This window comes from Typopeltis vanoorti, chromosome 5 (assembly GCF_054136105.1).
Source record: "Typopeltis vanoorti isolate ZY-2024b chromosome 5, IOZ_Tvanoo_1.0, whole genome shotgun sequence".
Lineage (NCBI taxonomy): Eukaryota > Metazoa > Arthropoda > Arachnida > Uropygi > Thelyphonidae > Typopeltis > Typopeltis vanoorti.
Window position 1 is genome coordinate 114,754,718 of NC_143553.1, and position 27,935 is coordinate 114,782,652.

A 27,935-nucleotide genomic window follows, 5' to 3' on the forward strand; every position below is an offset into this window, starting at 1 on the left:
CAAAACTGACCATTGTCTCTCTTTCAGCAAGACAATGCAGCATGTCATAATGCTATTGCTGTAATTGCACGGTTTGTGGACATGAATGTCACCACACTTAACTGGCCTCCATAGAACCCTAATTTCAATCCTATTGAACATCTGTGGGATGAACTGGAGCATTCCGTGAGGTCAAGGGATTTCTTCCCCCCCACAACATGTCAGGACCTCATTATATGCTTGCAGGAAGAATGGTCCCAAATTCCCATTGAATGCTATCATACACCACACTTGTGGAAAGTATACCCCATAGGATTGCTACAGTCATTGCAACAAAAGGAGGTGATACATCTTATTAAGGTGGGTGCCATGGCTGTTTGTTCCTCCCACAGTGGTGTCTGTTGATTTTTTTCAAGCAGTATATTATGAAAATCAGCATCAAAAAGATGAAGAAAGTGAAAATAAGCAAAAACATTTGAAAACATGAGCTTGCATCCTGAATAAATAACCTATAGAAAACATACATTTCAGTTATTTATAATAAACCATTAAGGTTTATTATAAATAAATTATTAATAATAAATAAATAATAAATTACAAAATATTAAATAAATTATAAATATTTATAATAAACCTTAATGGTTCATTATAAATAACACAACAGGATAAAAATTCAGTATTTAATCCAACATTTTGTCTGCAGTAACGGAGACAGTTTCAAATATAATATGATATGAAGATGACAAATTAAATTTAGAAATAGACAGTAGAATGAGCAAAGCTGGTATGGTAGGAAGTTAACTGAATAAATTTATATGGAATAAATTCATAACTTTGAGTTTAAAACCAGCACTGTAACTTGAATGTTTATCCATATTTCAAGCAAAAATTACCAGTAATTTACAAGACTTGAGATACGTTATGAACAGTCCTTCACAAATCACTAATGAGAAGTGAATGTAGAGGTGCCAAATGGATTGCAAAGGTAGGCTAGTAAAAATAGCGCAGCTATGAAGATGTGCATGTGATTGGTGCAGTAACAAAAGATTGTGTGACTCAATGAAAAGGCAAGCTGACAATTGTCGAGTTGAAATGTTGTTTCTCTTCAACTGAATTCCAAAATATCTGAAGCTGACATAACAACATTCACTATCTATTTCTTAAAGTTTTAAACTTTTTTTTGTGTGCAAGGTATATGCAAAACTTTTTAATTTCTTTTTTTTGTAAAGTAAAATCGGGGTGCAAGGGCAAGTTATATTCGAGTAAATACAGTGCATTTTGGTGTTAATAGCTTGAAAAACTTAAAAACAATCATTGTTTGGACTGTCATCATCAATTAAATTAAATATGCTTTTTGTAATTTTTATTGTACTTTCCTTCCTGCCTAACTACTAGTATCTAGTATCTAAAGTTTTTGGTTAGATCACAGGCTGGCTACCTAGCTCTTTTCTCAATCCTTTGCAACCCCATTATTTTTAGGTTTGAGACTCTTTTACCTTTGAGATGGAATTAAAAAGAAATAAAAAAAAGCTGATTAAAAGGTGATAAATTAAGTAATTCAACAGATTCCTTCTTTCTTCTTACCAACATGGCAGTGAAGTGCTGTAGGTAGTGTAACCTTTTGTTTGGGTCTGATAAAATTGGCATTTTCAGAACAGACCAGAACCAATAGCAAATGTTAAAAGAACAATAAAACATGAGCATAATATGAAAATGTACGTTTCTTTTATGGTTTAACAGTTCCGTGGGAAGTTTTTGGTATTGAGACCACATTATGATGTAAATAGAGTTTAATAAAAATAAGCAATTAAAACCCAACAAGTTTCGTAAGTTGTAAGACTTATATCATCAGAGGGTACCAGTACCCCTGATAATGAGGTACTGAACAGAGACTACAAACAATTAATTACACATATTAGATATTATGATAACTTCACATTTGTTACATACAAATCTATATATAACAGATTTGACAAAATAGTTCAAAATAGTAATAACATTTCCTGGCTGATGAAATTTAATGAAATATGGTATCTACACTAACCACTCGGCCATCCAGGCTGGCTGGCTGGCCGAGTGGTCAGCATATCTGCTCTCCAGCCAAAAGGCTACGGGTTCGAATCCCGCTGTGGGCATGGATGTTTGTGATTGTCTTTGGAAGTACTAGTGGTGGTCGGCAGTTGTTGGTGTAGTTGTGGTCAGTTGGTCGATTGAGTTCTGGAGATAGTTGTAGAGCAGGTGTCCTTCCTCGATGAGTCTTTGGACTCCATGGAGGCGTCAAATAATAATAATGGCATTTAGGGTCACTGTTAAAATTTATCATGCTGTTTCCACTATACTGGAAAATAATGGATATATAATGGAAAAATTAAGAAAAGTAACTAAAGTGCATATGCTAACATAGCACTCAGTATAGTTGTGATAATGAATGGTGTCACTTCATAAACATAAATTATAAAATGTACTTTTTTGTGATTGCCTATGATAAATTCCTTGTATATCCATTAACATATGCTTTCTCATACATTATTTGGATTCACATGTAATATAAACCTGAATGTACATAATTATCACAAGACAAGAAACAGTACTTTGTTTAATTACAGACAGAAAACAACAAATTTTCCAATCTAATTTTGAATAGTGCCTGTAAGAGCAAAATTTGGTAGCCTCATAAATCATAATATTCATCCTATTAACATTGCTGTTTTACATTTATATTACTTATGAATGTTTTGGGGTTAATAAAATGCATTTGTTATTATAAATTATTGTTATTATAAGGGAGCCCTCCATGGATCCCATAGACTTATTATGGGAGGCCCACACTAACCATTTTACCCAACTCTTATCATATTTGTCCTTAATTCATTCACTGACTAAGCACTCGCCACCACCATCTCTGGTAACTCATTCCACTTATTCATGCTGTCCTAGCAAAAAATATAGTTCTTACACCCATGCTGATCACACTCTTATGCAACTCACACAGGTTACCTACATGTTCTCTTATATCCAATCATGTATTAAAAAATTGCTTCAGCAGCTATTCTCTGAAATCGCTTTAATTACTTATACAGTGGTATCTCGCTAATCCGAACTAATAAAAATCGTGCTCATTCGGATTAGCGAATTTTCCCCAAGAGACAACAGTAACTAGCGTTTGAGACAAAAATAATAAGATTCTAATGGTACATTTAATTTAATTCTGTAAATAACTGAAGTAACTGATAGAAAAAAAAGCTACTGTACTGCAATGTAAAACTTAAAAAATAATACAGTACATAAGTTTATTTTAGTAAAAAATTTAGTTTTGTATATACCTATATTGTTAAGGATTCTGATTTAATAAAATTACATAGTTCAGTACATAACTTAATTTGCATAAAAAATAACACACAAAAAAGTTTTTTTTCTTTCTTTGTAAAAAAGTCACTGATTTTCTTTTGCTTCTTGGAAGCTAAACTTTTTTCAAATGCTTCTTCTCGGAGCTGCATTAGGAATAAAATTTTGTGGAATGGCGTATCATTCTGCTTAGCCCATTCTATACACACATTAAAACTGTCAACTGCCTCTTCATGTTTTACTTTTTTTTCTTTGAGTTCTTTATCATCATCATTGTCTTCTAATTCATTCTGTAACATCATATTTATAATTTCAGCATCTGATTTGATTTCAAATTCGGTGATTCATGCCGACAAAACAGTACATACTGTACAGTATAAAAAAGCAAACGTGAACACACACAATAAATCAAAATAGGCCTATAATATAACCATACAGTCGACAGTATGAAAAAAATACTGTACTGTAATAATAATAAAATAAATAATAAGTTAAAATAATAATTATTAAATAAAAATAATAGTGCACAAAATAATAATACGTAATAAATAAAACTTTTTTTCTTTCAAACCACAGTTTAGATTACTTGAGGGTTTAGACTAAAGAGTTTCGGATTAGCGAGATACCACTGTATTTCTATCATATCTCATCTTTTACACACATCAGTTCAAGTTTTTAACTCACAAGCCTTCAGTCTATCCTTATAGGGTGTCCCTCTCAGACCATTCACCATTTTGGTCAGTTATCTCTGAATTCTCTCTGCTGCTTCCCCAAGAAACTCCTGAACACAGTAGTCCAAATTTATTAAGGGGAATATTGTATTCCTCTTGACATCCACATGATCCTTTGATCTATTTTGCACACTTCAGGATCTCTGTGTAAACCTCTGTTAACTATAGTACCCTTCTCAGTTTAGCAGCATTAGCACTGGATATTTTCCCCTCATATCATTCTCAGTATCATTAATATACAAATTGAATATTAGGTCCAATATAGAGCTCTGTGACACACACACTTGCTTTCTCTTCGATGTACAAAATCTTTGCTATATTTTAACTTTGATTTTTAATTTGAATATTCATATTTATCTTCTGTCTTAATTTTGGAATATTACTTGAATAAATTAAAATAACAAATTATATTAAATTCTGAATTGACTAATGGTACCAGTTCAAAATGTTTTACTCTTCTCCTTGCTTGAAACATACGAGTGGGTTTCATAAATATAATTGACACAAAAGAGAGAGAGAGAAAATCACTGCAGAAAAATGGCCATTTATGACATTATACTTTGTGTATGTATGTGTGGTTATTTCACAATAATGGAGATATCTATCAGTAGCTAACTTATGCATCATTTGGAGGCAATCACTTTAATCATTGATTATCAATGTGAATTTTGCACAGTCATCAGCAGAATCCTTGCTTATGTTGTCCACCCGTGGACAGACTCTATGAAGTGGTTTGTTTATGGGGAATCTAGATAGTTGCTTTGGATGTCTCCAGACATATGATCACATGTAGTGCAAATGATTCCTGAGCAAGCTACCATTCTTTGTCCTGCACTTTGTAATTGAATATTCAGTTTCATTTCAGGTCAGTCATTTTGTGAGTTAAAGTGGATGACTTTTTAACCTCTAACTTCCCAACTATTGTTGAAATACCTCTGTTATTTTGTCTACTTGTTGTCTACTATCAGCAACAATCTTCTTTCAGTGATTGCAAATCCTGTTTGTAGTTTTGTGGACAGCAGCATAGTGCAGTCCTCTTCTTCTCAGAAGCCTTGCAGTGTACACAAAAATATCACCTATAATGATCTACAACTAGCAGGCTTTTCTCGACTTGCTTTCTCCAGATTGCTGCTTCTTATCCAAATAATTATTCTGAAATTTGAATACTCTCCCCTTGTTTGGGAGTAGTATTCCATACTAAGGTGCTCTTAAAAATACCTCCAGATCTCTCTGAAAATTTTGTGCTCTGTTTATTAGAGAATTTGATTAGTATCAGTTTAATTGATATTTATCAGTTCACTCCATTTTCCAGCCTGTAGACCCCCCCCCCCCTCCACCTCTGCTATGCCTCTTTTATGATTACGTTCATGGGTATTGTTCATCTAGACTGGTGTAATTCCATAAAATAGTTATAAAGTTATAGTTGTAATTCCATAAAATAGTTTATAGTCCAACTTCGAACTCACTATAAAAGAGAGACTTAACTGTTATATTTATCTTTACTAATCTCTCTCTCTCTCTCTCTCTCTCTCTCTCTCTTCTTCTTCTTCAGGCAGTATAAAGTTTCATAAAATTTCCAAGTTGTTGTGATTGGAACCTTTTGTTGGTCTAATTGCTCTTAAAATTTCTTTGATAAAGAAATTTTAAGAGCTACATAAGGGGATGTTCATTGGGTTTATGATAAAGCACCAGCAAATAAAGCATTGTTTTTAACCTTTATATGATGGTAGTATTTTTCACAGAGCATGAATATAAGACTTAAAGTTTAAAAATATAGGACTACAGATTTTTTCTGTTTTTATTAATCTGTCTGTCTCTCTTATCTGTCTATCTATCTATCTATAAAGCAAAGACCATTCTCACCCGTGGTAGCCTTCATACAGAAGAGCAGTATTTCAATCTCGTCCATGCAAAGTCAAATAATCATTCATTCTGCAATTACACTGCGAAGGCAGTAATATACAGCTTTTACCTCAGACATATAAGACCAGACATCACAGCAACTTCACAGAGAGAGAGAGAGAGAGAGAGAGGCAGCTGACCAACTCCTTGCAGCCTTCAAACAAAAGGTAAGAAGTCAGATCCTACATGAGCATCATCACCACAGGCAAAACAACACCTTAGATCTTTTCCACCAAGACTAGAATCCACGGAATCAAGTCCTGACCGAGCAGGGTGACTTCATCATAGTCCACTTTCCAGCATAGAAGTGACATCACCCCCCCCCCCGCCCCCCCCCCCAAAGAAAGAGGGAAGAAAGATTTTTTTGTGCTTAACAGTGCAAATAATAATCAGCTGTCACTCTCATGTAAATATATAATATTGTCTTATAGCAACTATAATGTTCTTCCACATATATGTCAAATTTTATGTTCTTCTACAGTATCATGTCGAAATAACTGAAAAAAAAAGTAATTCACCTTATAACTGATATTTCTGTGTAACATACCTCAACAAGAGTATGAGCATGTAACCTCTCTGCCTGACTGCAGAGAACCAAAAACCAGTTAATCCTGTACATAGGATTGTTATGTTTACAATAAAAAAAAAAGTCCATTTTCAGTGTTCGCTTATAACTTGAGAATGAAGTGACTGATTTTGATGATTTCTTTACCAATAGATACAGGATGCTCCAAAGATAGTTTATGTGCATTTTCATCGATGTACATCTCCAGATTATGGAGCAGCGGTTAATTTTTTTTTTTTTTTTACTTCCCTCAACAATATCTGGCCATTATTTTGTGGCCTTCAGAAGTGGTGTTTACACTCCTCAGTGCTAAACCACCTGAAGAAAGAGTGTCCCGAGTTCGATTCTAGTCGCTGACTAGAGGAACTTTTTCTAAGCCTTTTTTTTTGACTGGTTCCCGAATTAATTGATCTCTGGCATGGGCAAGTGGATTTTTTTCTCACGGAAACTTGGGTTTTTCTCCTGTAAACTCAAGAAAATCGACCATAGAACCCACACTATTTTCAGACATTAAAAATATTGTGTTAGGTTTAGGTGCCACAAGATGGCGGCACTTGTTAGTCGTCTCTTCACTGCGTGCTGCTTAATAAGTGATACTTAGATCAACTATCTCTGATTGGCTACCAGTGGAGAATGAACTGCCCACTCAGCCTCCAAAAAAGTTGGATAGGGCTAAAAATGCCTCCCCTACTCCCTATACAGGAATAAAAAGGCATTAGCTGATTATTTTGTGGCCATTTTTTAGATATTAAATTCTATTGTTAGATATTGTGATATTACCTGTGGTCAGATATTGTTGCATTTTTTAGATATTGTGATATTACAGAAGATTTTTGATTGTTTGGGATGAATTCACATCTGTTAAAGCGATTGACTGAGGGATATCAGATCAGATGATCGAAGAATGGTTGGAATAATGGTTTTATTTGCTGGTGATTTTCGACAAGCATTGCCCATCATATCCTGCAGACCACAGCAGATGAAGTGAATGCCTGCCTTAAGAAATTGTCACTATGGCATGATATAAAGAAATTTTCTCTCAAAACCAATATGCTTGGAGACTAATGCACACTCCTTCTCCTCAGAATTGTTAAAAATTGGCAATGCTTAAGTGCAGCAAATAGATGGAAAAATTATATTAACACATTTAATATTGGGAAAATTGTCTGAACTGCAGACGAATTGTTGTGCTGTGTCTACCCATCTATTGAGAACATAACAAAAAAAAAGGGGGTGCTTAAGGGTCAAAGCTGTATAACTGAGAGGAGACCTCCACATAGCCTTTAAAGGAATGTGGAGAACCGACCAGGGCTTCTGACCTAATGTCCAATCCTCACCTTCTCTTGGTGCACCCTGTTGGGTATCTACTTGGATACTGAATGAACAAGTATGGACTGGCAATTTGGGATTTAGCCGAGCAAATTGTATTCTTATTGGCTTAAACCAATATACAAAATGATGGTACAACATGACAAAATTTAATGCCGGCTGGGGTGTTGCTCGGTTAAACAAGGCCCCAGTTGTTTTCGACAGGGAACCAGGGCGAACAGTGAAAAGTCAGCTACTGGAACAAATCTGAAAGCACACCCCAACTCAACATCACCAGAGTTAAAGATCTGTACTATCAACATAAGAAGCCTAAATAGCAAAGAAATGGAGCTAGCTGAGGAATTAGATAAGTACCAGATCGACATAATAGGGGTGACTGAAACAAAAAAGACAAAAACTGGTGAGATCTTTCTGAGCAATAATACAAAATGTTATATTCAGGCAATGACAATCAAGGAAAAGAAGGAGTAGCCATAGTATTCAACACTAAATATGAGGCTAATTTTCTTGACTGGCAGGCAGTCTCAAGTAGAGTGATGTGGGCAAATATCAGAATGAGGAACTGGACAATGAGACTTATTTGTGCATATCGTCCCACAGAAGGCTCTACTAAGGTAGAAGTGGAAGAATTTTTTGAGGCTCTAGAGAAAGCTACTGACACTAATGATAAAGGAAAAGTTGGTCCTTGTTGGGGATCTAAATAGCAGAGTAGGAAGTGATTGTCAGACATACAAAAATATTTTGGGAAAATTTGGAGAAAAGAGCAAAACTAATAATAATGGCAAATGCCCGTAGGATTTATGCTCAGGACACGGAATGGTTATTACTAACACCATGTTCCAACATAAAAATGTGCACAAATTCACATGGAGAGAAGAGGCAAGAAATAAGAAAAGTCTCATTGACCATGTTATTGTTGATAGTGATGTTTTCTCCCTGGTGCAGGACACCAGAGTGTACAGAGGATTTGAAATCGGAAGTGATCACTATTTCGTCTTGAGCAGGATAAAATTGATTTTCATATTGAAAGAATGACATGTAAGAAAGTTTTAAAGCGAATAAAAGTTGAGCAGCTCTCAGATGTGAACTGTAGACTAAAATACAGAAATATTATTGAAGTAAAAATGAAAGAGTTTGAGAACAAGAACCAAACCTTGGAGATTCAGTGGCAAACCTTGAAGAAAACCCTGATTGATTCAGCCAGAGTGGCATGTTGTGAGGTTGTCTGCAAGAATAGAAAAATTAGAACTCCATGGTGGACTCAGGAAGTAAGAGAGACAATGAAGGAAAAGAAGAAAGCACATCAAAAGTTCCTAGCAAATAAGTCAGCTTCTGTTCTTAGAGAATACAGAGAGAAATGTAAGAAAGCTAAACACTGTGTAAAACTAGCTAAACAAAAGTCATGGGAGGAGTTTGGTAAGAACATAGAAAATAATTATCAAGAAAGTGGTAAGATATTCTGGAGGTTGTTGAAGAAGCTTAGAAATGGAAGAAAGAGTGCTGTAAAAGGGAGTTAGAGATGATAACAGTGACATGAAAATGGGAGAAAAAGATATCCTTGAAGTATGGAGTAATTACTTTGAAAAATTGCTAAATGAAGCAAGCAGTGATAGCACAGTGGTAAAAAACACTCAACAGGCATACAGTCAGGAATACATAGTAGAAAAAGCCATCAAAGGCTTGAAATGTGGAAAGGCAGCAGGAGAAGATGATATTCAACCAGAAATGCTGAAGTATGGTGGTATAAAAGTCTTACAGTGGCTGCACTGCATAGTTCAGAAGGCCTGGACAGAGGGACAAATTCCTGATGATTGGAGTAGAGCTCTAATAGTACCCATATATAAAAAGGGAAATAAAACTGAATGCAAGAATTAAAGAGGTATTTCCCTACTGAGTGTTCCGGGCAAGATTTATACCAGTATACTTGAGAAACGGTTGAAAAGAATTGTGGAAGAAAAGCTTGGTGAAGAACAAGCTGTATTCAGGCCAAATAGAGGCTGTCATAATCAGATCTTCACTTTACGACAATTAGTTGAGAAAAAATGGGAATATAACAAAGATCTGTATTTAAGTTTTGTAGATATGGAAAAGGCATATGACAAGGTGCCAAGAGAAAGCTATTCAAAATGCTATAGTTATATGGTGTCAATGGGGCATTATATCAAGCAATACTTAGTCTTTATTTGAGTTGCAAGTCAGCACAGGAAGTACAGGAAGATGGTTTAATATTAAATCTGGTGTGAGTCAAGGATGTACATTATCCCCACTGTTATTCATTATCTATATGGATCACATTAGTAAGGAAAGCTGTATTAAACATGTTATCAGAATTGGAGATGTTAATGTATGTTCTTTGCTTTATGGGGACGATGTTATACTTCTAAATAAATCCGCTACAAGTTTGCAAGATTCCCTTACTAAATTGAATAACTGTTTTAATAGATATGGTATGAAGGTCAGCAATAAAAAGACAAAGACAATGAAAATAGGTAGAATCGTTGAAAATGTCAACTGTGTTTTGAATGGGGAACCTGTAGAACAAGTAAAACATTTCAGCTACTTAGGCATGATTTTTAGTGAAGATGGTGAATTAAATAGACAACAGAATCAACAAAGCTGGTATGGTAAGAAGTCAATTGAATAAATTCATATGGAATAAAAGAGAAATTAGTCGCAACGCTAAATTAGCTGTCTACAAGACAGTGTTCAAACTAGTTTTAACTTATGGATCTGAGAGCTGGGTCAGAAGTAAAATACTTGACCAAAGACTAGACACCGCATATATGAGAGTCCTGAGAAAGATTAGAGGCGTGAACAGATGGCATCAATGGCAATATCATGTTATAAACCTGGATATTAGGGAAGAACTTGACATTGTCAACATCCAGGAATGCGTTAGCAGAGCTGATCTCAGGTGGTATGGTCACTTAAACAGAATGGGCAAGGAAAGATTAGTAAAACAATTGTTCTCTGCCAGGTTGCCAGGAAAACAACCCAGAGGATGACCAAGATATAGGTGGATCGATATGGTACAAAGTGCCTTAGACGATAGAAATATATCTGATAATGTTGGAGTTACAGACTGATTTGGAGGAAAATTGTAGATAGGAAGTTAGTAATGATGTAAATTTTTCATGTAGTACTATCATATCCTGTACACTCCCCTTGAGGCTACATGTCAGGAATTTGATGATGATGAACAAAAAGTCACCTTAGTTCAGGGAGAGAGCTATCCTTGCAATCGAAATAATGCTGTATCATTAATGAATGAGTTGGTTCTTAATAGGATTAAGAAACAACTCAGGATCTGTTAGTGTTAGAAAGCAGTAAATACTCCTGTGGATATCATCCTGTAGATGATGCTGTTCATTTTCCCATGGAATTTTTACATTTGCTTAATCCTCCTGGATTTCCTGGTCATAAAATTAAATTGAAAATAGGTATACCTATTATGTTGCTCTGAACCCCCCTGCCGCAGCCTCCGCAACAAAAAAACTTTGCAATTTGAACTAGGCTTCAAGTAAAATTGTTGAAACTGAATATAATAGAAGCTGTGATATTTACAGGTCTTGGTATCAGAGAAATTGTCTTCATTCCTCATATACCCTTCATTCCTTCAGACTATCCATTTGCATTCAAATGGTTACAATTTCCAATAAGAGTTTGCTTTGCAGTGGCAATTAATAAAGCCCAAGGATAGACCTTTTGATATGCAGGTTTAGAATTTAGAGATGAATGTTTTGCACGCAGACAATTATATGTAGCATGTTCTCAAGTTAGCAGTCTGAGAATTTTGAGGATGATGAAACTTTTAATGTTGTTTACAAAGAAGTGTTATAATGCTCACAATTCTACACCATGACAAAAGCACAAGCACCAAATACTCGAGTAAATACCCTGAATTGAACTGCTGTCGGTATAAGTTCATCTCAGTGAAGCAGGATGAACTTATACTGACAGAGGGAGGTCTCAGCTTGTTTTATTTTTATTTTTTAATTTATTTTACATAATCTGAAGCCCTGTTATGGAGACCAAACCTGTAACTTTTTCAAGAAGCAGGTGCTGGTCTCATACCATATGATGAAATTCACCTCCCACCTAAAGACATTCACACACATCCATGCTGATAGTGGGATTCATACAGCCCTGTTAGTTGGAGAGCAGATATACTAACCACTTGGCCTCCCAGCTGGCAAATACCAGTCCCACATGAAATATTTGCTTAACCATTGCATTTGAGCAAGGGGAGGTAAGAAAACAGAAGAGGAATATAGTTACTTTTAATAGGTAGGTTGTAATCCATAGGAAATTATAGGACAGAATCAAATGAATGAAGGCGATGGGAAAAAAAAAAGAGTTATGATGAATTTGAAGCTATGGATGGATGTTGAGGTCAGCGGAACTTGTTTGGTGCCAATCCCTTGGTACCAAACAAGTTCAAGTTGAATAGTTTGCTTTGAGGTTCATACATGAAATAAGAGGGATGAGATGTTGATTACTCAATGTATGGCAGAATGTAGCGTTTTGCCATATTATTTAGGTATTTGTGCCATACTATTTGAGAACCAAGATTTGAATTACAGATAAAGATTATGAATAAAATGAAAAACATTGGTCATAATTCCAGAAAAGTATTCAGTAAATTAGCATTAAGTGTACACACAGTAAAAACTAAAATTACAGAGCTAATATCATATGACACTATAATAGTACTGGATAGCATAAGGTTGATAGTTTGACAGTAGGAAAGCACTCAGCCATTCTATTTGGAATTAAGGTATTGACTAGAGTAAATATTAACATCCCATCTAGCTTTTTTATGTAGGATTAGAAAATGAAAATCATTTGGAGTTAGAGGCATTGAAATTTGCCAGATCAAATAAAACTGTTGTTTAGAATAGTTTGATTGTAGAAAATTGCATTTTCGAGATGAAATATCAACATGTTTTGCTTTTGTAGGTAAAGGGGATAAAAATCCCTTATTGTTTTTCAGCCAGTATGCGAAACTCGAAGATCGATAACTACGATCTAAACGTTTCATGCCGACGAACTGTCGGCGGATCCAAGCGTTTGGCTTTTCATCTTAGTTATAATGTTTTGCTTTTATTTATCTTTTTTTTTTTTTTAGTAATTTTTTTTTTCCTTTAGAGGATGTATACAAGTAGCATAGTTGTGAAGATACTTCATGTGCAAACTTTGTTTATTTACACTTAAACAAGAATATAATTTCTTGACATATTTAATTTAATTTATAACTAAGTGGAAAAAAAACTTCGAACAACTAGTGCCAATAAAATAGAATAGTGTAGTATGGTAATGTAACACAGGAATATGGAGCAATATAGGTTTCAAAGAATGAACATATTTGGGACTAGAAGACTTTTTGGTATCTAAGTTGCTTAATAAACATTCTCCCATTTTTTTGCTGACAGAATATTTAAACGAGGTATTGAAGAGACTGCTGTAAGAATTTGAAAAGCTTGATGCTAGGGGATTGTTGTCAGAGGCATTAGAGGAATCATCAGGAAATGGAAGCAGGATAGGGAATTGAACAGAGGTATTACCAGTGGGTTCATGTGAAGAATCAGAAGGCAGTGTAAAGTTTTTTTCCTTCCACTTTTGTACTTTTCAAGCTGAATTAGAGAGATTTATTACAGAGAGAGATTATTAATTAGTCTAATTGCTCATCTATGTAATTATCAGGGCAAAACAAAAGTTTTAGGAAGCTCTTAAGGACTTAAACATTTAAACAGGCTAATAGTTTGGATCGATTTGTGTTCACAGATCTGAGTAATAACAGTAATGAAGTAATACTTGGAGTCAAAGTGAACAAGTTTTTTGGGTGCTCATGAAAATTGGAGGTTAGAGTTATCCCAAGAATTGAAACGTTTTGTGAGATTTGGGTATCATCAAAAGTAAGACTGGAAGAAAATATGGCATGATTAGATATTGCTAGTATTGAACTTAAGGTTATTAATTAAACCCCACTGAAAATTGGCTTGGAAATCAGAATTTCTGGTTGTGGAGTAGATAATTAAGAAGTTTTGATTTGTATGAGGTTTGTCATGTGAGAAAGAAATGCAATACACTGTCATTTGCAATCTCTAGATTAAATCTGCAGTCAAAGGACGATTTTATCTAGAGAGTAGATAAAATTCCACTTTCAAAATTTTCCATCGAATGTGATTGTGAACAGATTTTTATCCTCAAAGTTTACAACATTAGTTGCTTTCCAAGTAATTGTGAAGTTTGAGGATAAAGATCCATCACATTTAATGTGTAACCAGAGAAAGCTGATAACCTGCTCGTAAAAGCCAGATGTCAGATCGTAAGATAAAGTTTAATAGGTCTATGTACTAAACCAGATCAGATGTGTTAGATATATTAATAGTAGCTACTTGAGTTTCTCTGTTCTTTATGACAGTTGTTCAACAGTTGGTGATTTCTGCCGTACATTGTTGATGGGCATTGGTAGAAGCTGTATTGGCAGTCACTGATAAGGTAAGATTCTGGTTAAAAAAAAAAAAAAGAGACTCTTAATGGACTTCTCCTCTGCTTTGAATTGAAATGAGAATAGTAGGACATTAATTTGATGGGAAATATTTGTTACCCTCCCTTCATAGGAATAGGCTGAATATAGGTTTCCAAGCTTTCAGATAAATCAGTGGAATAGAAGGTGATACAAAAGATTCAGCTTTGGAGTGCAAACCCTCAGAACAACAGGAAACATGACACCATGGCTAGGATATTTTTTGGTATCCAGTTTGGAAAATTAATCCGTTTCTGAAAAAAATATTAAAGGGGACATTGTAAGGGTGGAAGGAAGGTAGGAGAATATTTACCGAGATCTTCAATTCAGAAATTGGAGAAGAGTAAAAAGCCAAAGATTACTTTATCACTGAGTAACAATATAGTGCACGTTTCTTGCAATTGGCCCCTTTAGAATTGGTTTTGTATGTTGATAATTTGTTTGCACCACTTTCATCTTTAATTGGCAGAAAAGGAGACAGATTTCAATGAAAGGCATTTGTGATCTGTTTGATGCTTCTCTTGAATAGCCTTGACACATTTCTTGATGACCAAGACTTAATAAGTGCCAGGAATTTAAAGTAGAAATTATGAAGATCAACCTGCTTGGCATTCTCATAATGCAACACAATATGAAACAAGACCCGTTCTCAGTATTGTATTACAGAAGCAAACAACATTATATTCCTGTGAAGGTTTCTGTGATTAAAAAGTTCAATATAATTATTCCAGCTTTGTGACCACATCTTTATTAAAGAACACTGTTTTTAAAACTGAATAAGTACAAAAAAAACGAAATAATTATATCGAACTTCTTAATCACAGAAACCTCCACAGGAATATAGAAACTCACGGTGAGTTTAATTGGTCTAAAGTTTCACAATTTGAGAAATTACGCATTAAAAAGCAGAACTTTATCAACCATTTGATATTTTTGGGAACAATTTCATTGTCTCAATGAAATTGTTCCCAAGTTCATAAAAATCAAATGTGCATTCAACTCCAATAAGGCCAACAGAATATACAAAAAACAGAATTAGTTATATTGAGAGAAAGAATTGCAGCTACTAGAGCAGAATTGTCCAAGATTAACCAAGATACATGTAACATACATAATGAACTGGCCACATCACTGCCGTCAAAACTATGGAATAACATAGACACTATCACATACAATAAAGCTATAATGGTGTCTGAAAAGAAAAAAACGTAACCTAATCAAAAAATTCAATTTTCTTCTAAAAGAAAAAGAAAAACAAAGGAAACATTTAGATCGCTCCAAAGTAGTAATTAACCTCTCCTCATTCTAACGAGGGATGAAACAAATCTTATGAAAGGCTTTAATTTTGCTGTAATGGCACAAGTCCCAAAAATTAATATCATAGTCCAAATTGAAAAAGGAATGAGAAATGTACCAGGAGATATAGCAGATCTGATCTGCATTCAAAGTGCAGCATTACTATTAAATTCAAATTACCACCAAAAAACATACAAAAAACAGAATTCGTAGCCCTTAATAAACTCAGAATCAGACAAAAACTTAGTCATAATAAAAGCAGACAAAGGCAATGCAACAGCGATTTTAAACAAAGAAGATTATAACAACAAAATTAAAAGCCTTCTTGAAGATTCCGTTACCTACACAGCATTAGACAGAGACCTCACTTGGCGAACTCACAACAAAACATGAACTTATCAAGAATATACCAAATTGGTGTGAGGAACTCAAAAGAAGGCTACAATCCAAACACCCACTAGTGCCTAGAATATATGGAGTCCCTAAAATTCATAAAAAAGATATATCACTAAGACCGATATTGGCTACCAGTGGATGGAAGGGACTTTCCTACCTCAAATCTGGCAAAACACCTTACAAACTTGATTTTAACTTGAAGAAACACAAACTATGAAGTCTGTGCTGTTCATCGAACAGCACAGACTTCATAGATAAAGTAAAAGATATGTACATAGATACTTCAGACATTTTAGCGAGTTTAGATGTAGTCAGCCTTTTCACAAAGATTCCAAGAAATGAAACAGTGAACATCCTAGAACATCTCTTCCCACCAGACATTGTACAGCTCTACAAACATTGCATAAAAAACATGTTCTTCCTTTACCAAGACAAACTCTGGGAACAAAAAGGACTAGCGATAGGTTCACCCCCCCCTCTCAGCTCTAGCAAACCTCTACATGGAAAATTTTGAAAATAATGCTTTACAAAACTGGCACAAAAAACCAAAAATGTGACTCCACTATGTGAACGATATCTTCATCATTTGGTCAAGAACAGCACTAGAACTGACTACATTTCAAGACTATCTTAACTTACATCCTAACATAAAATTCACTCTTGAACTAGAAGAAAATAAAAAACTTCCTTTCCTAGACATCCTTATAGAAATAAATGAATGAAAGAAAAAAAATTATCGTTCTCCATATATAGAAAACCAACAAACACAGGAAGATTTCTGCATGCTACTTCACGTCACTGCCCCAAGCAAAAAATAGGCCTAATAAAAACCTTAAGGGATAAAGCATACAACATGCAGTTGTATGTTGTATGCTTTATCCCTTACGGTACAGAAGAAATACAATACTTAACACAGATCCTTCAACTGAATGGTTTCAATACTAAGTTAATTAAGAAAATTCTCAATACAGCACCTACAAGAAAAAACTTAAAAACTTAAATAAACAAGATTTCAAGAACGTAGTCACCATTCCTTATATCAAGACTGTAACAGATAAATTAGCCAAACTTCTCTACAAATACAACATAAAAGTGACTTTCCTGCCACTTGAAAAAATATCAAGATCTCTTCATCCTCCAAAGCCTCCATATCACCCAATGAAAAAAACAGGGGTTTATAATATTCACTATTCCTGTGGCATCTGCTATGTGGGCCAGACAGGGAGATCAGGAGAAATCTGCATGAGCGAACATCAAAAGGACATACAAAAAATAAGAGAAAACAAATCAGGATTGGCATTTCACACAGCCTCTACTGGTCATGATGTACTCTGGGATAGAACAAATATGTCCATGTCCTATATAGATAAGAATTGTTTCACAAGAAAATTCAAAGAGGCAGCAAATATGATTAAAATTCATATGCAATGCACAACAAAAACCAAGGTTTGTTTTTAAATCAAGTTTGGCCATTGTTTATTAAAAATTTACCAATTTCAGACCTCGGACAGAGTGAGAGTGAACCACAGAACTCGACAACAAATAGCATTGTCTCCAACTAACACGCATTAACGGTTGTATAGATCTGTTATTCGGTTTATTAACGCTGTTTAGATGTTCACAATACCAACAAATGAACTAATTTTCGTAATTTCTAGTAGTTTGTGCTTTAAACTTTAGTTCTCTTTACCCCTGAAGATGTTAGTCTGACGACTAACGAAACTTGTTGGGTGTTGTTTTGTTTTAGTACTTGTTTAGTTTTAAAAACAGTTTTCTTTAATAAGCATGTGGTCACAAAACCGTGACCACATGTGGTATACCAATTCTCTGTATAAGACTGTTGGCAATAGCAAATACAGGCAGTCCCAACTTTCATAAGCATTATGTTCTGCAAACTTTACACAACTTAAATTTTACTTAAGTCGGATTTAACTCCTGTCACCTTAATCACCTCTGTTGCTTACATGTATACAGTACTGCATTAACATGTTTTAAAAGTTATTTTTGTTAGTTTCATTCACAGGATGCACATACCAAATAGATTTCAGTATGTAATTATTAATGCAAAGTAATATAATAAAATATAAATAGTATGGGAAAACAGGATAAAATGTTTATTTTTGTTGTTCAACCTTCCATATGAAATTATTATTATGTGACACCTCCAGGGAGTCCAAGGACTCATTGAGGGGGGGGCACCTACCTTACAACTCTTCGTCTCCATCACTCAATCCACCAACGGCATCTACTGCCCACCACCACTAGTATTTTCACAGACAATCACAAACATCCATGCCCATGGTGATTTGAACCCGCAGCCTTTTGGCTGGCAAGCAGATATGCTAACCACTCAGCCGACCAGGCTGGCCGAGTGGATTATCAAGCGATGACTGAATGGTGGTTTCTTTCTTCTCTTCATAAAGCTCTTGTAGCAGGCTAAAAGCATCATCTACTTCTCTTTTGACTTTTAAGACCACAAAGCATTAGGATTCATCCTCCAGTTGTTTATCTACCTTCATGTTGATGTTAAAAAAAAACTTGACTGGTGTTGTCCAGAAATTTTCATCACGAAAAAGCATTGTTACATTGCTAAGTGTGCATTGTATGCACACATAGCAATGGGTAGCAGCATTTTTCATGTCTGCTGACACGCAGGAAACAATTTTGAAAACTTTTAAAAGTGTGGCAGAATACATTATGTACCTGGTACAGGATTTTTAAAAGATAATTATCAGACAAGTACCAAATAATTTTTTTTTTCTTTAATTTTCATTTTTGTCTCTAGGTCAGTTGTGGTGCGTTTACACTTTTCCACTTCGGTTCCTTTTCCAGTCATGATTGTACTCTATCCACACTAAAAATTTGTGAATGTATGAATGGAAATTACGTAGCGTGTTTGTTCAATAGCAAGGAAGACTGATGCAAGCTTTGCAGATATTCACTAATACCTTTTTGGTGGCATATGAGTAATGTATGCACAATAAGTAAAATTTTTATAACTTGAATTTTTTTCATAGTTCTTTCAGGATAATTTACATAAGTCAGAGACTGCCTGTATTTTGACATATATTTTTGTGAATCAGTGTGGTTGGAAAATGGAAGTCAGTTGGGAATTGTAAAGGAAGATGATCTTGATGGAAGTTTTTTAACTTGGCTATGCTTCCAATTATATATTTGGTTTATAAGATTGTTGGCAATAGCAAATACAGGCAGTCCCCAACTTCTGTATTATAAAGGACTTGGATAATTCCTTTATCCAAGTGTAAGCAAACAAAGTTTGTGCCTGAAGTATTTTCAGGACTGGGGCAACCCGTGGTAAAGGTGGTATAAGTTCTCATCACTTGCCTTAGTATCTCCCATAATGTAATGCAAAGCACATCTCCTTGCAGACATGTATAATGCTATGCATTAAGGGAAGGGCCACTACCCAGACTGGTTTCAACCTTTATTGAGGTCTCATCAGGGGGAGCCAGACCCAGAGGTGGTGATACTAAGGTGGAAGTAATGGAAAAAGTCATATTTATCTATACCAGTTGCCAAAAAGTGTCACACCTTATTATTAAAATTCTCTGGCTTAGAGATAAGTTGATGGAAGTTTTTTCACTTGGCTATGCTACCAATCGATAGCATAGCCAAGTCAGTTAGGGGCCGACCTCGATTAAAATGGACAAATTCCTCCCTTTCTCAAATGACATTAAGAACAAGAGACCAAGACTACTGGAGGAGGCTAGCAAAGAGTATCACCTACCAGCCATGAATGACCCAACGGTTCATTTAGGACTATGGGAGAAGAAGAAGATGCTACCAATTATATATTTGGTTTAATCCTTTATCCAAGTGTAAACAAAGTTTGTGCCTGAAGTATTTTCAGGACTGGAGCAACCTGTGATAAAGGTGGTATAAGTTCTCATCACTTGCCTTAGTATTTCTCATAATGCAAAGCACATCTTGCAGACATGTATAATGCTATGCATTAAGGGAAGGTTTAATCCTTTATTCTCCCACTGATGAGACCTTTATTGAGGTCTCATCAGTGGAAGAATAAAGGATTAAACTAAATATATAATTGGTAGCATAGCTAAGTAAAAAAACTTCCATCAACTTATCTCTAATCCAGAGAATTTTAATAATGTGTGACACCTTTTGGTAACTGGTATAGGTATTGCTTATATGTATACAGTAGTGCATTAACATGTTTTAAAAGTTATTTCTGTTAGTTTCATTCACATGATGCACATGCAAAATAGATTTCAGTATGTAATTATTAATGCAAAGTAATATAATAAAGTATAAATAGTATAGGAAACAGGAAAATATGTTTATTTTTGTCATTCAACCTTCCATATGAAATTATTATTATGTGACACCTCCAGGGAATCCAAGAACTCATAGAAGGAGGGTGCCTACCCTACAACTCTTCATCTCCAACACTCAATCCAACTGCAACTACACCAATGGCTATACCTCTTCATTACTTCCACCTTAGTATCACCACCTCTGGGTCTGGCTCTCACTGATAAGACCTCAATAAAGGTCGAAACTGGTTTGTGTAGTGGCCCTTTATCTCCCTTAATGTATAGCATTATGGGAGATACTAAGGCAAGTGATGAGAACTTATACCATCTTTACCACGGGTTGCCCTATGCCTGAAAATACTTCAGGCATAAACTTTGTTTGTTTACACTAGGATAAAGGATTAAACCAAATATATAATTGAAGATGATCTTGCTTTTTGTAAAGTTGAAGAAAATCAATTTCATCATCATCATAACACTACTTACAAGTATAAACCATATTGGTCTGTTCCAGTCTCATTATCCATCCAATATCCTTTTTTGAGGTCACCCTGCCTTCTCTTTCCAATTGGCTTATATTTTAGTATTTGTTTAGGATATTGGGTGTTGGCCATTCGGTTTACATGTTCTATTTATTTTTGTTTATAATTGTTTAGTTTTGCTTCTATTGATTTTGTTTTTAGTTCTTTTAAAATGTCTTAGTTTATTTTTGGTCTAATAATGTGTATTTTGGAGTTCTTCTCATACATCTCATTTCACTTGTTTTTATTATTTGTTTTTATTTTTTATTCTGATAATAATGTGGGCACTGCTGAAGTATTGTATATTTTCAAGCATGTTTCTTTTTGTACTATATTTGGTTGAGTGTTCTATTTATCAGACCTATAATCTGTAAAAATTTTGAAGTTTTTAATTTTATGTCTTTTTCTCCTTCATACACATCCAATTGATATTTCACATCCAAGATAACTGAAGGTATTTATCTGTTCTATTATTTTGTTATTAATAACTATTGCACTTCTAACTGGAGTTTGTCCACAAAATGCCATTGTTTTAGTTTTATCTATGGAAATTTTCATTCCAAACTGTTCTACTATAATGTTTAAATTATATATTGCTCTTTGTAAATTGTCTTCCTTATCTGATATTATTACCTGATCATCTGCAAATAATTGTGTATTTATTTTGTTATTCCAGGAAATTTCTATACCTAGATTATTTAAGATGTTCCACTGTATTAATATTTCATTAATGAAATATTGAAAAGTGTTAGAAACAGAGGGCATCCCTGTCTTACTCCTTGGAGATGATTTTTTAAATTTTGTCAAATGCTTTTTCGTAATCTATAAACAAAAGATAGTTTTAAACAGAAAGTGCATCCATTGTGGAGCATCCTTTTCTGAATCTATTTTGACATTCTACTAATATTTTTTCACTGTGTATTTTCAATTTTTCATTAATATTCTACTATATATATATTTTGTAGCATGTATTCAATAAACTAATACCTCTGTAATTAGCAGGTTTTATCCCCTTTTTTTAAATATAGGTATTACTATACTTCTATTCCATTCTATTGGTATTTGTCGATTTGTATATGTATATATTTAAAAATTTCAATAATCTTTGAAATTTTTTTTCAGCAAATTTATACAGTTCAGAGTTTATCTAATTTTCTCCTGCTGATTTGCTATTTTTTATTTTATTTAGGTTGTCCTTTAATTCTTTCATTATTATTATTATACAACACCCCCAGGGAGTCCAAGGAGTCATTGAGGGAGGGCACCTGCTATACAACTCTGTCTCCACCACTCAATCCACCAACTGACCGCAACTATACCAACGCCATCTACTGCCAACCACCACTGGTATTTCCACAGACATTCACAAACATCCATGCCCACGGTGGGATTCGAACCCGCAGCCTTTTGGCTGGAGAGCAGATACGCTAACCACATACAAATTTTTCCCACTTTCTCTGTGTCTTTTTCTGGTTTTTTCTTTTGGCTATTGCTTGTCTTTTTTTTTTTTTTATATTCAATATCATCTTCTTGTTTTTTTGCTACTTGACCATCTTTTAAAAGCCAGCTTTTTATTTTTATGATATTTTCTGTGTGTTCCTAGACTTTCATATGCTGCTGATGCAATAATTTCTTTTATATTATTTATTCCATTCTTTCTCAATGTCTTCATTTTCTTGTATTTTTTCTAAGTAAAGCAAACCAATAAATCAGTGATAGACAGAATAAAGCCAGATTGCTCCCTTGAAGCTATGATCATCAAGCAAAAATTGTCATGCTTCGGATATATTATGCGAGCAAATTACAGTCTGGAGAAGATGATGATGCTTGCTAAAGTTGATGGAAGCAGGAGAAGAGGAAGACCAAGAATTAGATGGGTGGATGGAGTTAAAGAAGCAACTGGAGTGCACTTGGAGGTTCTGAAAGACATGGTCAGGGACAGATTGGAATGGAGAGTGTATGTTCGTGGAGTCGCCAGGAGTCGGAAACGACTTGATGGATCATAACAACAACAAGTTATTAATCCTCTGTTGATATAAATTTCTTATACTTGAATCATTTACCTATACCAGTTGTATAGGTAAATGATTCAAGTTTTGTTTCTAAATGATTATTGTTTTGTATCGTAAATGATTCAATTTTGTTTCTCTAATTTGTTTATTTTTTTGTATTTTTGTAACTGTAACCGTTTCCACCAAACTTTGGAAACCTTAGTTTCCACAGTTTTGTGGAAATCGACACAGATCACTAAATAGTGATGTGTTTTTGCTTACTGTTGGTTCTCCAAATTTTTGTATATTATTGTTAATTTTTTTTTTTTTTTTCATTCCTATTCTGGCATTAAGATCCCCGGCTATGATAATATGGTATGTTTTACTTAATTTTTCAAAGAAAAATTAAGTAAAACATACGAAGAAGAAAATGATTATTTTTACAAAGAGTTACAAGGAATATAACTATTTGTAAAAATAATCATTGTTCATTTTTTCTTCAGGGGCATATACTCCAACAACTCAATTTAAAGAAAGAAATAAAAACTTTCGGAATGGTTGGTGGTGTTGGAGGTGGGGGGGGATAGAGAGGGGAAGAGAGACAGACAATAATAGTCAGTAATAAGATACTATCAAATTTAGCAGATCAACAAAAGACAAACACTTGATAAATGTTAGATGTCAAAGTAAACATGCATAACTACCACCTGTGAGACTTATGAGTCAGTATATGCAATTGGGGAAAATGAAATGAGTGTTGATTGAAGAATCTGAATATTGAGCTTTTTTTTTCATATGTAACTGATATTTTGTAATTATTGTTTAAGGTAAGTTGAAATTGTGAGTGATATGGAATAAATAGTAATGGATTCTTTTCAAAGTCATAAACAAGAAAAATCTCACTGAACCTTTTTTTATAAATTGTGGTCTCTGCAGTGGAGGCACTGCAGAGACCACATATCATTGCTCACTCTTTCTAGGTACACTTGAACGAATAGTGGCAGCAAGTTTAAAAATTCCTTTCTTCAATCCATGGAGTGAGGAATGAAAGTACTAGGCAGTACTTTACTTGGCAGTAAGAATAATTTTGATAAGTGTTGTCGAGTAATTTTTTTATACATTAAAAGAAGTTGGTGGAACTTGAAAGCAATAGGCCACGTAGAGAAAAAAAAAATTGAAAGAAATCATTCTAGTGATCTTCTACTTTTGTATTATATTACAGTATACCTGCAGCTGGTTAATGAGTACTCTAATTTCTTTCTTTTCTATCAATGGTTAAAGACCCAAGTTCTTTGTTGGATGTATTGCTGATTTTGCTCTGCATTTTCTCATGTCAGATTTCGTTTGAATGCAGTAACTACTGCTGAGCTGCATGTCATTCAGCTTGCTCTTGTACACATAAAATAATACTGTCAATAAATGTATGATTTATACAGACTGGTTGAGTTGTTTACAGTCAACCTCTTCTTGTGCATGCAGCTCGCATCAGACTCTGAAAGTTATATGATGTTTTTGACTTTTTACAAATTAATTTATACGGATTTATGATCACATATGATCATTAATATAACTTTATATGCAGATATGGCATTGTTCAATTTTTTAAATTTGTTTTCTCATAAATGTTTTTTGTGTACTTATTTAGCTGTTTCCTTGTGTACTGTTGTAACTTTAATAATGTCACAGTATGACCTGTGCTGTCCTTGTGCTACTAAATCCCATGCCAGCCAACCAACCATTATATTATTGACTGAGACATTGTGGCAGATTTCATTACATGAAGGAGAGAATCTACATCAGATTGTGATCTGAATTGCTCAAAAGAGATGTTGTTATATTAATAATATAGATGGAACTGCTGTTGATGATGGAGAGATCAAAGTATTATGAATGGTAACATCAAGAATTCTTTTACAAGAATCTTAATAAATCTATTTGTACGGGATTATTGGTTGATAGAAAATATAATAGGAGAGGAGGGCAATCGTTGTTATTGGTCAAAAGCTAATCAGGCATTTCTGTTGGGATTCTCTTAGTTCAGAATTTTGAATTTTTTCCTTGTCTTCAGGGGTTTTTCTTTGTAAATCTGTTAATTAAGTGTACATGTTGAAATGCACTAGCTGTTATTGATGAAAATAACCTAAAAAGCCTTGAACTCATCATAAACAAACATGTTTTATAGCCAAGTAAGGAAACAGTGTTAGCTTTTGATTCTTGAAAATTTTGAGCGATGGCGAGCTTACACAGTTATAAATCTCTGGTAGGAACTGCCTTGGTATTGAATCACATAATCCATCAAGCAGTTTTGTGATGTCTGTTAGAAAGTTAAAATCACAAGGTGAAATTTTACCTTTCAAAGCATGCAGACCTTTATTGTGTTTTGGTTGTAAGGTACAGGTATCTCATATGTTCTGTTCCATTTAAGACTAAATAGGCTTTGCCAAATGATGCTTTCTATTCCTATGATATAGAGAAAACCAATAGTTTATTTAACATACTGTTAACTAGGCTTAATCAGTATATTATTCATTCATTCAAAATATAGGTGTCAGGACATTCCAGATTATCTAACCTTAGCTCACATACAGCCCTAATGTGATATAAAGTTTACAATCTTTCATGGATGGGATGCACATAAGTAATAAATATTGCTATTAAATAATATGCTGCAGTACCTATCAGGCATAAGATTAGTTTCAAGTCAATGAAGAATTGCCTGTATCGTGGCTGCCAGAAATATGGAATTTGGGTTATCAAAATGAAAGAATATAAAATATATGACAAAACTGATTCTATTTCTGAATCAGTTTATCAATACAGTCTCATTTAATATTTCAAAACAAATGTTTTTGTGAACTTAATTTGACAATAGATCACTCTGAATTTTTGCATTAGAGAATCAACTTGGAATCTTCCAAAGGGGAAAAAAAAAACTGTACTTGTAGTAACAAGATCCTCCCTCTCTCTCTCTCTTTCACTTTCTCTTATATTTGATAAAAAGTTATTCTTACCTTCATATTTTATCCTAAGCAAATAGTTTGCTCATTAAATATCTTCATGTCTAACTTCTTGCATAATGAGTAATTGATTTCACTACATATGCTTCATGTATCCAGAATGCAAAGTATACATCTTGGGATGTATATTGTATTGTGTTACAAAGATTCATTCAGCCTTTATCCAATTAGTTTTTGCTATGCTTATCATAATATGCACTATGATATCTTTTTACCACAAGTGTTAAATTTTTTTTTTACCATTTCCATAGTAAAGAAATTAGTTTATTGTAATCTGGACTTTCTCATGAAGGCCCTCTGCCAACCAACCATTTGATGGACATTACAAGTGCTTTCATGACTGTGATGAATATTTCATATTTTTAATATGATAGAAAAATGTTAAATGATGGCTTATCTATAGTATTCACTGCACCTTTCATTAATCTTGCAGACATTTTGAGTGATGTGATGCATAAGTGTTTAGATATTTCATATTAAGTGTTTCATAGCTCTTGTGCTTTTTTACAGGAGAACATTTAGTTCAGCGTTGTGTTATAATACAAAGAGATGAAAAAGGATATGGACTGACTGTTACTGGAGATAATCCTGTGTTTGTTCAGTGTGTAAAAGGAGGTAAGTGAACTTGCTTATCAAAGAGAAACTTCATGGGTAATTTAGCAATTTAAAGAAAAAAAAATTGTGTACTTAATAATGGGACACGTTTTAGTATTTTCTGCAAGTTATATCTAAACATGCTTTTCACCTAGTTTCTGGGGTATTATTAAAATTATTTTAGTTTGATAGTATACACATAAATATTATTATTTATATGGGTACTCCACGCATTCAAAAGACTCATCATGGGAGACCCACTATCCATTAACACGATATCTATCATATATCTCTTGGGGTCAGTGGCGCACCCAGGATTTAATCTTGGGGGGGGGGGGGGGAGTTGAACAGATAAAAATATTTTTAATACAATGAATTTGCATTAAAAATATTTTTATCCATTCCAACTAAAATTCATTAAATTTCATTCATTCAATAAAATTCATTAGATGATTATAAAAATTTATTTAAAGAATAAAATCCAGTTTTCTTTTCTTTTTACGAAGCTCTTGAATTATTTCAGTCGTGGTTACATTAATCTCTCTCTGTGTGTAGCAAAGCCAGTCTGTTCAATCGTGATTGTGTCATGGTGGTTCTTAAATTGGTTTTTAAAAGGCATAAGTTTGAAAATGACCTTTCACTGACGCATGTTGTTACTGAAAGCATTGCAAATATTTTTAATAAGTTATACATGTTAGGATATATCATTTTGTCACACTTTGAAACTGCATCAACGGCATTTTTGCATGGAGCTATTGCAAACAGTTTTTCAAATTTCTTATACCACAACTTGAATTCGGCATTCAAAATTGCTGGATTTGTATAAGGCAAATCACTGGCATAAAATTCACACAATTGACAAATCTTCCATTGCACTTGCTATTGGAGCATCCTTTCCATTTGGTAGAAGAGAAAAAAATATATTTCAAAATGTTGCGGTGCCAAGTGAAACGTTCATGAAGTTGAGTCAATATTTGGTCAATAAATGGAATGAAATAGTTCTCCTGAAATACTCTTCTACAGAATTGGCTCGAACATTGGACCTTAATCGAGTGGACAGACTTATGTGTTCGTCGTACATGTTGTTTATTTCTTAACGGTATATATTAGAACACAGAAAAATAAGTAAATAATTGGCGCTGCAACTGAACAAGTTAGCCTTCTTAAAGATGTGCCGAGACACCAATTTAATACATAACTGTGTTAAAATCAAAAACAAGTTCCACTCGGCCAAAGCCCAACGCATTTACAAACGAGCGAGCGAAGCGCTATTACGTGACCAGATTAATGCCACGCGTCTGGAATTAGCGAATCAAATTCAACCATCAACGCACTACGTGAATCACTATATAATATTCTGAATATGGAACTATGGGAGATCCTAGATAACATCACCGATGCAACGGCTAAAAAAGAATTCAACATAGTCAAAAACCGGCACCAAA

The 27,935-nt window shown here is 34.1% G+C and overlaps 1 protein-coding gene across 1 annotated transcript in view; it reads left to right on the forward strand.

Annotated features, from left to right (window-relative positions):
• LOC150106740 (rho guanine nucleotide exchange factor 11-like) overlaps positions 1–27,935 on the forward strand; it is an 837,747-nt gene that overhangs the window by 57,125 nt on the left and 752,687 nt on the right. The window contains exon 3 of the mRNA XM_090393466.1: positions 26,407–26,511. Within this exon, the coding sequence (XP_090249592.1) occupies positions 26,407–26,511 (105 nt within the window). The remainder of the gene's footprint in view (positions 1–26,406; positions 26,512–27,935) is intronic.